Raw genomic sequence first — 18,291 nt, 5'->3', positions numbered from 1 at the left:
AGTTTCTATCTTGCACCTTTAAGGAGTACCTTCCAAAATACAAACCATACTCCTATTAATATATAATTATAGACTGCCTTACTGTTTAATGCTTTCTTACATAAACACTACACTGTTGTATCATCTAAATTCCTGTGATGTTCTATAAAGCATTGAGCATAATTATAATTCAACTCACCTAAAAGAGGTCAATACTTAAAACCAGACCAGGCACGGTAGCTCACACCTATAATCCTAGCACCCTGGAGGCTGAGGTGGGAGGATTGCTTGAGCTCAGGAGGTCAAGACCTGAATAAGAGTGAGACCCCCCGTCTCTACTAAAAATAGAAAAAATTAGCTGGGCGTGGTGGTGAGCACTTGTAGTCCCAGCTACTCGGGAGGCTGAGGCAGGAGGATGGCTTGAGCCCAGGAGTTTTTTTTTTTTTTTTTTTTGAGACAGAGTGTCACTTTGTTGCCCAGGCTAGAGTGAGTGCTGTGGCGTCAGCCTCGCTCACAGCAACCTCAAACTCCTGGGCTTAAGCGATCCTACTGCCTCAGCCTCCCAAGTAGCTGGGACTACAGGCATGTGCCACCATGCCCGGCTAATTTTTTCTATATATATTTTTAGTTGTCCAGATAGTTTGTTTCTATTTTTAGTAGAGACGGGGTCTCACTCAGGCTGGTCTCGAACTCCTGACCTCGAGCGATCCACCTGCCTCGGCCTCCCAGAGGGCTAGGATTACAGGCGTGAGCCACCGCGCCCGGCCGAGCCCAGGAGTTTGAGGTTGCTGTGAGCTAGGCTAATGCCACGGCACTCTACTCAGGGCAACAGAGACTCTGTCTCAAAAAACAAACAAAAAAAATTTAACAGCAATACACCATCTAATGCTCAGTTTCTGACACACAAGTTTATACAAAAAAAAATTTTATTAAGTACAGTTTCATATTTGGAACTTCCAAGCTTACAAATGTGATTGGACCTTTAGGATACATAATTTATTCTTAAAATACACAACTTACATACAGACATTAAAAATTCAGTCTCCAAAATACTCAATAAAGATGTCTGGGTGACACTTATAGAAGTGACCTAGCAGTTTTTTCTTCTCTTTGGCAGACAGTTTTGAATCTTCATCAATAGTTTTTAGTAAATTCAACAACTCATCTTTGGTTGTCTTCTGTGTACTGCTGGAATAGTCACTTTGATCAATTCTCTGGCAATAAATATATCCTTAAAGTTTAAAAGTAAAAAGTTCAGTTAATGACTCTATTCCTCAGATCTAACTAGAAAAATCAAGCAACATTTTTACATTTAAAAATATTCTTTTCTTCTCCATTTTGTAAAATGCATTGAAGATGATAAGCACTGCTAACATTCTAACCCTGATCAAGTTACTTTTTGACAAAGGAGGCTCTCTGCAAAGTCTGGATAACTCTGAGGAAAATGTTTTGAATTTAGCTGAAATAATGTCCAACTACTTAGAGTGAAACACTTTTAAACAAACACTAGAAATCTGTCTTTGGAAGATGATGAAAGTAATACTTCTCAGATTACCTGCATGTGTATTTGGATCTCTTCCCTTCTGTATGGCCATAAGCTTAACACTGACGATTTTATGTAGAATTCCAGGAATCTTAAGAAAAAGAAGGGACATAAGACATTATTCAAATGAGTTTTAATCTAGTGATCCATTACACATAAATTCACTTTAACTACTTTCAGAGTTTTACCTTAAAAACATCTTTTTGATGATCCATTAAGAAGAGTACCAGAAGATCAGATTTGCCTTTGGATAAATTTTTATTGTCAACAATAGCTTTTGAGAATATCCTTTTCACAACCATTCGGTTGTCACTCTATAAAAATAAGACAAAACACATCCCATAGTGTATATTTAAAAGACTAAGTTTAATATAAAAGGGAATATTAAATATTAATAGTTATTCATTTCAACATAATTGATGCTGAAGGTGGAATAATCTGACACATGGGTCCCATAAGTATTAAGGATAATGAATACAATTAACATTTAAACAAAAGACTTACTTCTTTCTGTAATTTAAATTCAGAAGGATGGGCTGCAACAGCCATGAAATACAATAGTCTTCTAAATTCTTCTCTATTTTGGGGATCCAAAAGTTTTAGAAAGAGCTGAGTAGCTTCTAATGCTGTTTCAGTCTTTCCATTCACTGTAGCCAAAAGGAAAAAAATTGCTTTTTAATTGACCAAATATGACTTAATTAAAGGAAACAAAATTTCAAGTTACAGTTTAAGCTAAAAAGTACATTTATTCAAAATTATTTCAAAAAGCAAAATAAGACTGGGAGTTATAATGAATGACCAATACCATAAAGGCAGCTTGTTCTCAAATTGGCAACTAATACCCTAAGTCCTTGTCATGTAATATCATAGGGCATTAAATCTAATTCTTAGCTTTGTAGATAAATTCCCAGCCTATGTTTTTCATTAATTCAACACATTTTGGGGTATACTATGTGTACAATAATCATGTATCCAACTCTACCTGAGAAAAATAGGAGGGATTCTCTGAACCTCCCAATTTGTTTTAAACATACTACGTCCAACAGTCTGGCTCACTGATAGGAGGACAAAGCAGAGCGTCTGCCATTTTGAATAGACTGAAGGGGAAGTATAGTGGTGGTGCTGATAATTCTTCTAAAGGAGGGAATCGCTCCCTCGCTGCTTTATGCTTAAGCTTCCAGTGAATGAGAGCAACATCATGCTCCTGGGGCAACCGGAAGTTTCTGCATAACTTTAGAGCTTGTTAAAGCCTCTTTCCAAATGAGTCCTAGAAGTTTTAGAATAAACATACTTTCTATGGATTAATCCAGATCTACCCCCAGGTTGTAGTAGTACTATTTTGGTTAATTTTCAGGACAATTAACTTTTTCCTGTTTCCTCAAAGATAAATTCCAGTATCCAGTAAGATTTTACTTACCTAAGAGCTCTGCAATTCCATTATGAACATCAGATAAGTGATTTAACAGAGGTTCCCTACTATTGTAATATCTGCCAATGGCATCAAACAGAAGTTCTTTCACTAAGTCTGCTCTGTCTGGTTGCTCAGGGAAGTTTCTGCTTATGTCTACCACCATCTGGTCTGGAAGGTATTCCAAGCAGTCAATTGCTGCAGAGAGCCACTCATCTTCCCTATGTGGGGGACAGGGGGAAAGATTATTTTAAAAGCAAAGAATACCAAATATACACATGGTACCTAATTCACTACCTATTTCAAGCTTGCCCTCAGGATAAATTTCTACATGCCTAAAGATATGTGTAATCCTTTTTAATATACAGCTAGATCATGTATCACAGATTTAAAAAATTCAGCTTAATGTGTTTTCCTTTTATCTTTTCTTTTTTGCAAAAACAGAAACTATCCACTACAACACAGAGGTGAAAGGACATCAAAATTCAAACTCTACTAGTACTTTACATTTACAATGGAGATCCAGAAACTCTAAAGTTACTTGCTCAGGCCCTATGCAAGAGTAGATCTCAGACCTGAGACCAATATGTCTCCAATACAATGTTGCTTACTTCAGAGCTCTGTGTATGATCTACCATCTCTCACTTTGGCTAGAACAGAACAGAGGAAGATAAAGTTTCAAAATAATTAAATATAAATTACCATGTACAGTAAAATGCCAGCTGCAAAACTTCAGAAAAATGTTACATTTCAAGAAATAACATGGCTAACTTTTAATATTCAATTTGTTAATATATATAGTTAAAAAAAAATCATGTCCTTTTTATTGCCATGGTCTCAGGACGACTAACTATGCCATGACCTAGGTTAAGTTATCTCAGGTAGGTCATTTTACCTCTCTGGATATCACCTTCATCAAGTTTATAATAAGATGTAGCTAGATGATCTTTAAGGTTGCTTGTAGCACAAATTCTGATTTTGTATGTAAAAATTAAAATTAATTATACAATGTTTCTCATGTTACTTTAGGTTGTATAAATGTAATTTAAACTCTTGTAAAATAAGCTTCCTATCATATCTGTAGAGTTCAGTAACCAGTATGTTGGGATTAAGCTTTTCACATACAGTCTTAAGCTACTTTTTGATGTTCAAATGTTTATATTTTCACTGGAATATAGAACTAGTGAAGTACTGGAATTTAAGTTGTATCCCTTTCAAACATTTCCATCTCAATGGGACTAGAACACTATCTGCTAAGGCAAAATAATTAAAATTAAGCTAAAAAAATAACTTATTTTAACCTTTAATAATTTTTACAGGAGTTTCAAAGTTATAAGGAATATATTAATAGAATTCTTAAGGAAAAAAATCTTAATTCCCTTAGCACCTTAAGTTAAGCCTTCAAACCTTAAGATTTTACATTCAGGAGAATGGTAATTAGAGATGAGAGAGAGAGCATTACTTTCTTGTATTTCTTCAATACAACTAGTTAACTAAAAAATATACACATATATATATTTTTTAAAAAGACAGGGTCTTGCTCTGTTGCTCAGGCTAGAGTGCAGTGGCCCAATCATAGCTCACTGTAACCGCAAGCTCCTGGGCTCAAGTGACCCTCCTGCCTCAGCATCCTGAGTAGCTGAGATTGTAGGTGTGCACCACCCTGCCCAGCTAATTTTTAAATTTTTTGTAGAGATGAGGGTCTTGCTATGTTGCCCAAGCTGGTCTCAAATTCCTGGCCTCAAGCAATCCTCCAGCCTCAGCCTCCCAAAGTGCTGGGAATGAAGGTATGAGCCACCATGCCCAGCCAAAAATACATAATAGGCATTCTAGGAATATAAAAGTATATGTAGTCAAAGGATTCCAAGAATTTGTCAAATGTTTATTTTGTTCAAGTCCCTTTAAAGGAATTTTAAGAGAATAGAGAGCCCTACATTTTAACAAAGAAAATAGACCATAATCATTTTCTTCACTTAATGTGCAAGTTACATGTGAAACAAAAATGAATACGAAAAATGAAATTTAAAATCTTTTTCCAATTTTGAATAATATAATTTTGTTCTTCAGTTTCTCAAATACTGATAATATCAACTTATAATACATATCTAATCCTATGGAAAACAGAATTCAAAAGATTATCCTAAAACCATTATCTATAATCTATCTACAAACACATTCAATTTATTATATGTATTTCCACGTACTGAGAGTCACTATAAGCCTTGAGAATCCCTCGATCCAGATAGTTACTGGTGTTGACCATGTCAGGCTGCCTCTTAGGTTGAGAAACTTTAGGTACAACCTCTTGCTGTCTGAGTAAGGAGTCAAGAAGTGGAAGATCTACAAGTTGTAGTAGACGCCCAATTGTTTCTTCTTGCCATACTTCATTAATAACTACACAGGAAAAATGCAAGGTGAAAAGTTAACAATTAGTTACTATATGCTCACCACAATATTTGTCTAGGCAGGTCTAAGCTAATAAAGTTGTGGCCAAAATATAAATAAGAAAAAGTCAACCTTATGAAATGCTTTCTTATACCAAAATAAAACAATCCAAGATTTGTTTAGAGTGTAGAACAGACTTTGGACAACAGGAATTCTTTTCATTCTCTGTACTGTAAAAGCAATCTGTCAGAGATAAGAGATCAAGTCATATAACATGTTAATAAGGACCCTGGAAGAATGACTCATTCAACCTAAAAACTGGTTTGAAACTATTGGCTGCAGATTATTCCACTCAGGGTTTCCATAACTGGGATGGGGAAGGAGAGTGGAAATCAAAGTCATTAAACTACATTCCACGGCCACAGATAAGGAAAAACATAAGAATTCTGTTAGTGGTTTAATGTAACTTTCAAATTTTATTTGACCTAATAAAATCTTAGGGAAAGAAATATCTAAGAGCATATTTTAAATAAAAATCTGCATGCAAAACATCTCAGATTTGAACTTCTGCCAGCTAATAGGACAAAAGTCAGTGTTCAAGAGTTGTAACACTGAACTATTTGTTAAAGATAATAGACTTCTGTTAAAACTTAATATAAATAGCTTTAATACATAGTGTGCTCTTTCTCTGTGCTTTGAACATTTAAATTCTAATAAATGTTAAGATTGAAAAATTTTAAATAACTGTATCTGAAGTTAGTCTTCTATTTCTTACTTTGCATCACTTTTAGCCTACCTTGTGGAGATAAGGTTGCAGAGATATTTACATCATGAGGGGAAGTGGTAGGCTTTAAACTCAGATTTTCCCACAGGTCCTCTAAACTGGCCGATTTGAAATCAGATGACTTAAATAATGCATCTGCATACCTAAAATGAATTTATTTCATAAGTTAATGTTTATTAGTAAGTCCACAGAAATATTTGAGTATGTGAGAGCAAAAACACGACAAATGCAAGTTCTAAGAGTAGAATATAAAAACCATTTAAAGTAATTCAATGACTAAAGTTGTAGTCACCAATTTAAAAAAGTAATCAAACATAATCGCACTTCATTCTGTTTTCATCAATTATCTCCATTTCTGGGGCATTCTTTGGTGGATAGTGCTTATCATTTTCCAAATACAGATCTAAGTTCCTTGACCTGAAATTCTGAAACCCAAAGAGCTTTGAAAATCAAATGTTTAGTTAGAACACACATGGTGGCAAAACCTGTCCTAAGACTATCATAGCCTTCATTTATCCCAGTTAATATGAACCTTTTATTCACTGCAGAAATATTAATACGCTCGATCGCCAGATGCTGTCCCAGATCTAGTGGTATTAAACACATATGTACAAAATGACCTTTCTAAAATCTCCAGAGTTCCAAATTCCTAATTATATGTGTCTGGTCTCAAGGGTTTCAGATAAAGCATATGGACCTGCATCTGAAAAGTGCCGACTGTGTCCTACCTTATCCTATTTCCTTCCCACATATAGAGGTAAATTTTATGTTTTAGATAAAGAGTTAAAAGGTATTTGAAAGCCAATACACTAAAACTCTGACTTTAGGTCAGATCTGAATTATAAGAGTTTCAATTACACCTCTGTGTCACCACTGCATAGTTTAGCTGAGGGTAATAAAGGGGAAGACAAAATTGCTTTATTTCATTACAAATAGTTAACTAAGTTCATGATGTACTCATCACCCACATCCATCCAGTCACTGTGTCCCCAGTCTTTCTTTAAATGATTCCCTCTTCTCCCCCTACTGCTACTCGGGTCAGCGCTCATCTTCTGTAGACTACAATATTACAATAGATTCCTAACTAGCTCTCCCTAATAGGCTGCCATAGAGTTACCAGGATGACCTTTCTAAAATACAATCTCATCATGCTTAAAATCTTTCTGTGATCTCCCCAACAACTGTATGATCAAGTGCAAACTCTGCCTCCTGCAAGCCTTTTGCACGTCACATCTGCCACTTTTTGGATTCCAATGATACCCTGCAACCTGGATTTCTCCCTGCCTGCCTTCACCTTCTCTCTGTTCTCATATCACTGGTATATAAATTCTCTTAACATGTTTAACACTGTAACTTGAAACAGAAAAATCAGTTTGTTGTTTCTGCTAACTGTATCAGGTTATTAAGTATGAAATGTCCAATTTCCTTAAGTACTAAGTTTACAGTTGATATCTCTGACATTTCACTTTGACACATCCTGTTTTGTTTTTATTGTGAAGATACATCCTCAGTCCTTCAAACGCACCCTTTGGCTTGTGATTATTTTTCAAAAATTTTTTGGAGCAATTTTTGTGAAACCATGGGTAAGTCAAAAATTCATGTTATTTTCGAATATGAGTTCCATCATGGAACCAATGCAACGCAGACAGCTCAAAATATCAATGAAGTGTTTGGGAAGGATGTGGCTAATGAATGCACAGTATGTTGATGGTTTGAGAAGTTCTGTTCTGGTGATTTGAATCTTGAAAATGAGCCATGTGGGCAACCTGAGACCAAGGTGGATTATGATGAACTGAAAGCTGTAGTGGAAGCGAATCCATTTCAACCTCCACATGAATTAGCACAGGGTTTGATGTATTTCAATAATATTGGACCATTTGAAACAAATGGGCAAGGTAAAGAAGCTGGATAGATGGATTCCGCATGAATTAAACGAGTATCAGAAGAGAAATCATCTCAAAGCTTGCCTTTCTTTGCTGTCACAACATGAAGGCGAACCATTTCTACACTGTATTGTTACATGTGATGAAAAATGGATTCTTTCTGATAACCTCAAGCATTCAGCACAATGGTTAGATAAAGATGAAGTGCTGAAACATGGTCCAAAACCGAATATTCATCGAAAAAGCTAATGGCGTCTGGTGCTCCAACACTGGTATTATCCTATATATATATAAAAAAGTCAGCATCTCATAAAAAAGTAGACAAAATCCTGCCAATATCCCCATGATAGATAATCTAACATTATATACTAACCTGGAAGGTGAACATAGTTTGTTCTCCTTGCCTAATTGACTGTTTTGGTTAGGTATTGTTGTGAATCTATAAAGGCTGCAACTACTATCTTCAAATGTAGGTTTTTTGTCTTTTCCAAAGACTTTGGTTGGAACTGCTTCAAATACTTTGTAGTCCATAAGTGCTTGACACACTCTCACCACTTTGGCCCGAGGAATATCTACATCACCAAAATACTTATTCTGAATTAGATGAGAAAAAATGACATCCACAGCTTCTGAACCAACAAAGCAGTCATTGTGTCGTTTTAAATGGTGCCTCCGTTTTTTCACTTCCACTTGTGTTTGAAGAGTGTTTATAATGCTGCTCCATACATATGTAGCTCCAAATGGCTTCTGGGCCACACTGAAACCTAGAAAGAGGAAAATCACAGAGAAGTAGAGATTTAGTACCTTGTCATTTGTAATAAGGTCTAAACAATCCTAGGCAAACAGTGGGAATTCTAAAGTCATTGATAAGGAGCAATTATGAGAGCAGCTTATTGAAATACTGTTATTAGTACCAATATATTAAAAAATTCGGTACCTACTATGTGCTAACAACCACTGTTCTATGTGCCAAGATACAACAGAAAACAAAATAAAGTCCCTGTTCTCATGAACTTAGACTTTGTGGGAAGATACAGACAATATATACCTGTTAGATCAGTGTTGAGAAGAAAATAAAGCACAGTAAGGAAAAGAATACTATTTTAAATGGTATGTCAGGAAAAACCTGTCTGATAAGGCCATATCTGAGCAGAACTTAAATCAAACCAGGAAGCAATCTGTGCAGGTAACTGGGAAAAGAACAGGGAGAACAGAAAGAGCCAAGGCCCTGAAGTGGGAGTGTGCTCTGCCAGAACAGGAAGGAGGCCAGCATGGCCAAGGTTGCATGAGAAGAGCAGGAAGTTAGAGCGAAAGGGGAATGGAGCTGGGGTTGGAGCCGGGGGTGGGGAGGGTGGGTCAGGGGACACATCAAGTAGGACCTTGTGACAGTTACCAGTTATGTGCAAGGAACTCAATTAAGTGACTTATATAAATTATCTAATCTTCAATAACAACCTACCTATGAGGTAGTGTCATCTCTATTGGAGATGATGGAAAACAGATCCACAGAGATTACATGTAACTTCCAGACAGGACATTGAAAGAGGTAGTACTGGGATTTGGCTTGTGGTTTATATGACTTTGAAACACTTATCAGTCACACATGTGCACACATAGTCATATGTTGTAAAATAAAATTATGGTCAGCAACGGACCAGATATATGACAGTGGTCCCATAAACTGGGAATTCCTATCCTATCTATTCCTGTACCTTTTCTACATTTAGATATGTTTAGATACCACTGTATTACAACTGCTTATAGTATTTAGTACAGTAACATGCTGTACTAGTAACATTTGTAGCCTAGGAGCAGGCTATAGCCTCTATACCATATAGCCTAGGGGTTGCAGTAGGCCATACCGCCTAGGTTTGTGTAAGTACACTCTTATCATGTTAACACAATGACAAAATCACCTGACAATTATTCATTTCTCAGAATGTACCCCCTGTCATTAAGCAACATATGACTGTATACACACACACACACACACACACCCCACACACATACACACAGAGGTTACAGGAATAAACTAATATTTTTAAAGCTTCCTATCACATAGGCTTATGAGTTAAGCACTTTGCAAGCAAAGTAACAATTTAGTTCCTGCCCAGAAGGAGGTTATGGACCTATTGCCAAGATAGAGTGGGCACAGAAATAAAGTAAGATTTTAGCCAAACACGAAATAAGGAAAATAAGCTTTCAAAAATTTCCTATTTTTCCTCATTGTAATAAACTGATATTTGGCAATCAAATGGAAAGAAAATGGGCCTTAGGTTTTGGTAAACTGATGGAACTGAGTCTAGCTAATCATCTGCTTGGTGGCTGTCTCTTTTCATAAACACAGAGTGTGCCCTTTTATGTGTTATACTTTTCAGTGATCCTCTGAAAATTCAGTAGTCCTAATTTAAGCCCTCATTTTAAAAATAAAGGAAGTATATTACTTCCTTTATTTTTAGGATATTTTGGCAGAGAAGTTGAAAAATTATCACTTCCTTTAAGATAGTCTAAAAAGGAAAACAATATGCATCAGTACAATGGTAAGGAACAAGCGGAATTATAATTAAAGAAACTGCTACTTGAAATTGCCTTCCTACTTTTTTAGCCAATATAGAACATGTAAGATGAAAACATAAGGAGTGCACTGAACCACCACGTTGTATTCACTTAGCATAATTTTGTAGCTATTAGCAATTTTAACATCTTTATCATGAAAAATTAATAGCACACATACAAAGACCTTTACTGTTTATTTGTATATTTCCCATACTGAAAGTAGATGAGTAACTTACCTCCTACCCATTATTATGTTAGTTTAAAATGATCAATAAGATTTTTTTAAATTATCCTAATTGTATTTTAAAATTGACGCTATCTCATAAGGCAGTACTAAATAAAGAAGGAAGTAATTGTTGCCAGTCTTCCAAATATCATGTGAGCAGTTTCAAAAATTGAATTACGGAGAATTCACTAGATAAATAAAGTGGTATTACTGGTACAGTATCTAGTCTCTATTCATTAGAGCCAAAATCAGGCATTTGATGGCATCTCAAAATATCAATAAGTCCAGGTCATTTCTGGTATTCAGATCGCAGGAGTAATTTTAGCCACAACACCTAGCTAATGAGTATTAGTAGCTAATACTCTTAACTTTCTAAAACACCAGAGATTATAAATGAGATTTAAATGAACTTAATGCCTGCTCTTTAATTTTTTTCAAATCTTCATTGTTCTATTTGTAACAGCTGACATGTGAGTACCTAAACTAGGACAGGCTCTATCTTCTCATTTAATCCTGATAAACCTTGAAATAGTTACCAATAATCCTATTTTGAGGAAATTGAGGCTCAGTGAGTTAAACAAACTTGCCCTCAGTTACATGGCTAATAAATATATACGAGTTTTTCCTAGTACTTACATATAAATATATTAAAAGTCAGCCACCAGATAAGTAGTTTTAGTATTAACCTTTCACTGGAGACCTGGATTAAGTGACATAGCTTTAAGAGAGCCAATGAGAAGAAACAAAATGAACTCTTAAGATTTGTGAACCCTTAACCAACCTATTTAAAAATAGTAGTCACTACTCCTAAAATACGGTAGGATATCATAAATTCTATAATAAATACTAGCCACAGTACACAGGGGTAAGACAGGAAAGGAAGACAAGCAAGATTTAAACTTGCAGAGATAAGACTGCCTTTTAAGTACTAGTGAAATAGATTTATAGGCTAGTGATAACATTAAAAACATATAACACTTGAGCTATAAGTGGGTCAACATACAAAACCTAAATGATAAGGCCAGGTCACTTATTAATTTGAGATCAATAAGACAATTGAAGGTGGGGGAGAGGGAGGGGATATACAGCCTCAATGACGTGAAAAAGGCTAATCTTCACAGGGGAATTAAAAAGAATAAACTTCCCCATATTAACTTGCTGCTTAAATGTGGGAAATCAGGATGTTTTGCAGGTTGGGTAACACTGTAAAAAAAGATTAAGGAACAGGTTAAAGCAGGATAGTAGGCACCTGTGAGCCACACCATGTTTCCAGAATCCTCCAGCCATAATACAATCCAGCACTTTCAGGTTCCCTCTGTTCTCACTGACCATTAATTCCCAACCACTGCATCCTGGGATATTTCCCCTCAAGCATCACCACCCACAGACCCAAACTAACTCATGTTCATACAGATACTTTAATACATAAAGTACCCTGCAATTGACAAGTAAATGTGCCAAAACCCACGCCAGGATAACATGTTTTTTTAATGCTGACTTAACCAGTCAAACACATATTCCCCACATGCTGATTTGAAACTTATTTATTCCTCATCTATTTATTCCTCATCAGCTGAAATGAATACTAGTATAGCAGATTATAGCCCAGTAAGATGATTTCTTGTGATTTCTGAACAGGATTCAAGAGAACAGAAGTATACAATGAAAGCTCTGTAAGTCTAGCAATCAAAATTAAAGCTTCAGCCTGTCCGCAAACCTGACTTGCATATAAGCTGAACAACTCTTTAAAATTCATCACTATCTACGTCATGTGCTTCCTGATATACACTTGGTCAAGCATTTACTAAAAGCATCATGACCAAAGGAATCAAAGAGTCTAGAGACCAGCTACGATAACCCTGGATAAGAGACTTAAACTCTGTAAATTGGTTTCTTCATCTACTGATACAACAGTTGAACACTGTGTTTAGTTTCAGGTCTAAACTGCTGATCATAGGAATTTAAAGACTAAAGTTATATCTCCTCCCTTTAGATGTAGACATTTAACACCAAATAGAATATGGCAGACCTTTAAGTAAGAAATGAAGCAAAGAGACAAATTTGACCCTATCAGATACAAAACTTTTTGGAAGGTTGCCTAACAAGAGGCTCAGGAATTATTTTAGACTAGATCTGTAACTTACTACATACGCTCTTAGGCATTACACAAATATAGGTTAACATTCATTTTTCAAACAGTCTCAACCTTATTTGCTTGAAAATAACTATTTTTCAAAAGCTTCCCTTCACATGTGTTTGAACTCTACCAAAAAAAGTTTACCAACAATAAAAAAGTTAAACTTCAAATATTGAACACACATAAATATTTGTAATACTAATAATCATCTTCACTTCTAAAAATTCACACTAATTTATAACAAAAATTCCTTTAAAAATTCCTTAATAATCAAGTCATAAAGTAGACATGTCAAGAAATTTCATTTACTCAAAAGTTACAAGGGAATAACCAGCATCAACCACAACCCATGCAGCCAGCCAACTCTAGTCCCACAGTGAAAACCTTTTTAAAGGTTTTCTATATTCTATAATCTCTAACTTTATAATTTCTAAGTCTATAATCACTTCAAAGAGTAAGATTATATCAAATCCTTGGAGGTGGATCAATATACACATTTTTTTTTTTTTTTTGAGAGTCTCGCTCTGTTGCCCTGGCTAGAGTGTCCTGGTGTCAGCCTAGCTCACAGCAACCTCAAACTCCTGGGCTCAAGTGATCTTCCTACCTCAGCCTCCCAAGTAGCTAGGACTGCAGGCAGCTGCCACCACGCCAGGCTAATTTTTTCTATTTTTAGTAGACATGGGGTCTCGCTGTTGCTCAGGCTGGTCTCAAACTCCTGAACTCAAGCGATCCTCCTGCCTCGGCCTCCCAGAGTGCTAGGATTACAGGCGTGAGCCACTGCATCCGGCCGATATACACATTATAGAAATGGATCCCAATGTAAGGCAGGCATACACACAAAATTACTAAAACACACTACCTCTAAATGAACATATAACAATTTTGTTTTCATTCTCAGACTTTAGACTGAAAAAAAAAAAAGAATTCAGATAGCTGATGATTTTCCATAAAACTAAGAAACGGTGAGTTAATGTCTTATTTCTTTCAAATTTCCTTATAGTTTACAGAGGTTCAAATTATTTTATTGTCTCATAGATTGTCTCAACATAATATAGTTGGTTAGTCTATGTCTGTTAGTTGTTGATTATTGCTAACTACTATAAAATATTTTTAAAGGGTTAGCCCCAGTAGTTCTCAGTAGGTGGACTTTACACCCCAAAGGACATGTCTGGAGATGTTTTTGGTTGTCACAACTGGGTGGGGTGGGGGGTGCTATTGTCATCTAGTGGATAGAGGCCAGGGATGCTGCTAAATATCCTGCAGTGCACAGACAGCCCCCACAACAAAGAAAATGTCAATAGCACTGAGGTTAAGAAACCTCAGGTAGACAGAATACTTTTTTAACATGGAAACTTGTGCTAATGCTAGACACAGTGCTAGGTACTGTGAATACAAAGAGTTGGACCAGCATGGACTTTGGAGTCCCAGAGACCCGAGTTTTTCGTTCCTGGGTCCATCATTTACTAATAATGCAACCTTGGACAAACTGCCTAACTTTTCTGTTGTAAAATAGAGCTAACTCCACTTCTCTCACTTATTTTGAGGATCATGAGATAATATATGTTATTGTGGCTAGCACAGTGCCCAGCAATTAGCAGATGTATAACTAAAAACAAAAGGGGGAAACTGTCACAGTCTAGAAGAGTCTAATGAGACATGACAACTCAATGAAATGTAACATCCTGGATAGGATCCTGAAACAGAAAAAGAACATTAGGCAAAAAACCAAGGAAATCTAAGTATGGACTTTAGTTAATAATCATGTATCAATATTGGTTCATTAATAATGACAAATAGACCAAGTGCAGTGGTTCATGCCTGCCATCCTAGCACTTAGGGAGGCCGAGGTGGGAGCATTGCTTGAGCTCAGGAGTTGGCAGCCAGCCTGAGCAAGAATGAGACCCTGTCTCTACTAAAAATAGAAAAATTAGCCAGATATCGTGGTGTATGCCTGTAGTCCCAGCTACTTGGGAGGCTGAGGCAGGATTGCTTAAGCCCAGGAGTTTGAGGTTGCTATGAGCTAGGCTGAGGCTTCAGAACTCTATTCAGGGCAACAGAGTGAGACTCTTGTCTCAAAAATAAATGAATAAATAAATAAATAAATAATTATGACAAATAGACCATACTAATATAAGAGAAACTGAGTGTAGGGCATATGGAAACTCTATATACTAACTTCATGACTTTTTAGTAACTCTATTCTAAAATTTTAAGTGTTTTTAAAAAGTAGAAAGAAAAGAGAGGTATCTTTCTTCCTCTGAACTCAGAAGACAGTCTCCACCCTTGGGAGTTTAGCCTTTATCTACTCCTACCACCTGGATGATAATGACAAGCTCTGAACCATATTCAATCAAATAAAGCCCACTAGATGAGAAGACAAGATGTGACACATATCAGAGGATTTAACTTTTCATCAGAAAATAACAAATCTTTAAATCCTAAATCATTTAGGATTTAAGAAAATTTTAAAAAGTATTTTTTCAAAGGCAGTTTTAAAACATTACAGAATTGTCAAGACAGAGGAAAAGGACATTTGTTGGACAGTAACCAAAACCTCATGAAAATAGATAAATTGAAAGAGAATTTTGTTTGTCGTTTTAAAACTGGAGCGCTGTGATGGAATGGAAAAAATTCCTGTATTATTGACAGCAAGATTGCAACACTTTTACTGATATTGGTTTTGGTAGTCCAAAGTTTATTTTCCTGTATGGCATTAGAGATGTCATGCTGAAGGCTGAGATTGCCTCTGAAAAGAAAGCTGCAGGAAGGTAAAATATGTAAAATAAGTCTCTACTAACAAGAACAATTTTAAAATATGTGAAGAGAACTATCAACAAAAGCAGGCATTGGTCCCTGCTTTAATTCACACACATTAATGAGACGGCAAATGGGAAGTACTTTGAGCTCCCTGGAAAAGTGACACCAGGCAAACTCAAAGAATTAGGTTACAGTATAAAGGGATAACAGGATAGCATACCACTTTCCTGTTAATCACATTAAAAGACAAGTGTCTTTGAAGTACTGGGAGAAGGTTAATATATAGACCTTATTTCTTCCACATAAATCAGGTCCCTTAAAGATTGTTACAGCCCCTTTAAAATATGAGAGAGTTACTAATCCGTGGAGAAACAAAAGTACAAAGATGCCTGCCAGAGCACACAGAAAAGGAATGGCAAGATACCAAGAACTGTTGGCTCCCATTACCTTGCTCACTAGGACTGTGACAAGGCAACTAAAAGGTGGAAGAGGGGTTAACAAATGCCAACAGGTAGGGACTACAGCAGTAGTAAGCAAGGCAACTGAGCACACCAGGGGGCCCTTCTCAGCCCACAGCAGCTGGTAGGCTGAGGACAGTGGTCTTTTCCTTTGATTCAAATCTAGATAACCAGCATTACAACTCTTCCCTCTGAGAGCCAGCTACTTAATTTTTGAATACATATTCCCTTACACCATCTAGTAACCTGTTCACAAATCCCCAAAGCCCAGAATTGGTATTTCAGGTGTTAGAGAAGACAGGATACCACGGTTTTTAACCAGGTGAAATATGGGGATTTCCTTCACTCAGAAAGTGACCCCAAAGGTTTCTCAAGACTGTTTTCAGTATCATTTGGTTTTAAATTCCTAAATGTTTTAGTGTTTTTCTTCTCTTTTCAAAGTAAATCAGGGAGATACTCTGTGGCCATTATGTGCTTATCTGAAACCTTTAAATGGGAGCAGACTAGACTAAGGTCAATATCATGATGTTTCTTAGAAAAGTACAAAGGAGAAATGATTCTCTATCACAATTTATCACTAGCATTTTGAAGATTAAAAGGAGCATTAATTAGTAAGTTAAACACAAGAGTGGGCCACTGAGATGCACCCATTTGACCTGGAGGAAGGAGTCAGTTTCACCAGTTGGCATTTTACAAATGAAAGGCTTTTGTCAGATAGGGAACCAATTCCTGTAACACCCCACTTTGGAGCTCCAGAAAGAGGAAAAAGTTAACTTATCCAAAAGAAAAAAAAGGCCAAGTGTTATCTGGATATCTTAACAGTTATCTGAGTCACCCCTATTTACTGAGTAGTAGAGATGCTAGAATCAGCATTTTAGAACCAATCACCCGATTCTGTTCATTTTGTTTGAACATCTGAAGAGACCAAGATCCTAAACAAACTGCTCCCAAAAGATATGATTAAGCTGGTGGCAGAGTTCACTAACTTCTCTCCTAATGTCATGTAACTATATATTTTTCAAAAAAAAGTAAAAACTTATATTCACTGAAATACTGCTTATACAGAAACAGTTAATAAATAACTGTTAGGCCAAGTTCCTGCCAGTAGAACTTATATAAGAAAAACCTCTCGTCTCTCCCTGTAAATGTCTGGGGAGACAAGCGTGACTCGATTTCCACCAGTTTGGAGGACAAAGTGGGCGAGGGAGGCACTGGGCCCCCGGCCATATGGCGCAGGCAAGGTCTGTGGGTGAGGCAGGGGGGCGAAGACCTACACACAATCCAGGTAGCATCATGCTTGTCACCAGTAACCAGGTGTAACCAGGTAGAGCCTATCGAGACCTACGGCGAGCGCCTGGCACAGAGCGGGCGCACAAACGCGCGGTGAAGGTGAACTTTCGGTAACTTGGTAAAAAAGCCGGGCTATGCGGGCGGCGGGGGTCCGTGGGCCGCAGCCCACCAGCGAGAGAGGAGCCCGAGCCGCCCGCGGCACGGCGGGGGCGTCGGCCGCGCGGTCACAGCTGTGCGGGGCTCGGCAGCTGTCCCGGCGGGGGTGGCCGAACGCCCCACGCCTCGCCCGCCCGCCTCGCGCCAAGCCCACAGCCCGCGCCCCGCCGTCCGCCTCGCGCCGCCCCTAGTGGGGTCCTCAGCACCTACCGGGAGGCCTCTGCGCGGGGCTGTGGAAAGCCGAGAGGTTCAGCGCGGCCGCCTTCTCCCGCACTGTGGCCATTGCCCTCGTTGCCCGGACACCGCCTCCTCCCACCACCTCGCCGCGAACTGAGCGCCCGCGCCGCGCGGGCCGGTTAACCGGCTGGGGGCGGGGCTCCCGCGGGCCACGCCCGCCCCGGTCACGTGTCCCCCAGGGCCGCGTGGACCCGGCTGCCCCTACGCTCCAAGATTCTTCAGGCGCGTCGCGACACGATGGGTGGCCGGGTAGAAAGCACTTCACTGGGCCGGGCCCTGCGAGTCCGCGCCAGCACCCATGCGGCCTGCGACGCAGACCAGCTGGGTTCAAGCCGCGTCCCACCGAGGATTAGTTTTAGGACCCCGCAGCTGCTTAACAGCTCTGTCCTCAGTGTCCTCACCTTGACGTGGGAGTAGTGTTGGTACTCGCTTCACGGAGTGTTTTTTTGGTTTTTTTAATGAGGATTACAGAAAGTAATCCATTAGCATTTA

At 37.9% G+C, this 18,291-nt stretch overlaps 1 protein-coding gene across 1 annotated transcript; it reads right to left on the bottom strand.

The window, feature by feature from the left end:
- Positions 1–887: 887 nt before the first annotated feature.
- On the bottom strand, positions 888–17,887 carry DEPDC7 (DEP domain containing 7). The gene is made up of 9 exons (XM_045557749.1): positions 17,773–17,887; positions 8,356–8,746; positions 6,112–6,242; positions 5,135–5,324; positions 2,940–3,151; positions 2,027–2,169; positions 1,711–1,836; positions 1,535–1,613; positions 888–1,210 (listed from the first exon to the last, which is right to left on the bottom strand). The coding sequence occupies exons 1-9, from the start codon at positions 17,843–17,845 to the stop codon at positions 1,017–1,019; spliced, it is 1,539 nt and encodes a 512-aa protein (XP_045413705.1). The 5' UTR covers positions 17,846–17,887; the 3' UTR covers positions 888–1,016.
- Positions 17,888–18,291: the final 404 nt, after the last annotated feature.

This window comes from Lemur catta, chromosome 7, assembly GCF_020740605.2.
Source record: "Lemur catta isolate mLemCat1 chromosome 7, mLemCat1.pri, whole genome shotgun sequence".
In the NCBI taxonomy this organism is placed as follows: domain Eukaryota; kingdom Metazoa; phylum Chordata; class Mammalia; order Primates; family Lemuridae; genus Lemur; species Lemur catta.
This window is presented reverse-complemented; position numbering and strand designations above follow the sequence as displayed.

Bases quoted from the DNA above. Each gene is read 5' to 3' on its own strand.
- DEPDC7 (XM_045557749.1), bottom strand. From the start codon at position 17,845: ATGGCCACAGTGCGGGAGAAGGCGGCCGCGCTGAACCTCTCGGCTTTC. The intron at 5,325-6,111 runs GTAGGCTAAAAG...TTTCCTGTGTAG, and splicing joins TGCAACCTTATCTCCACAAG to TTATTAATGAAGTATGGCAA. The intron at 1,837-2,026 runs GTAAGTCTTTTG...TTATTTTTATAG, and splicing joins AATTTAAATTACAGAAAGAA to AGTGACAACCGAATGGTTGT.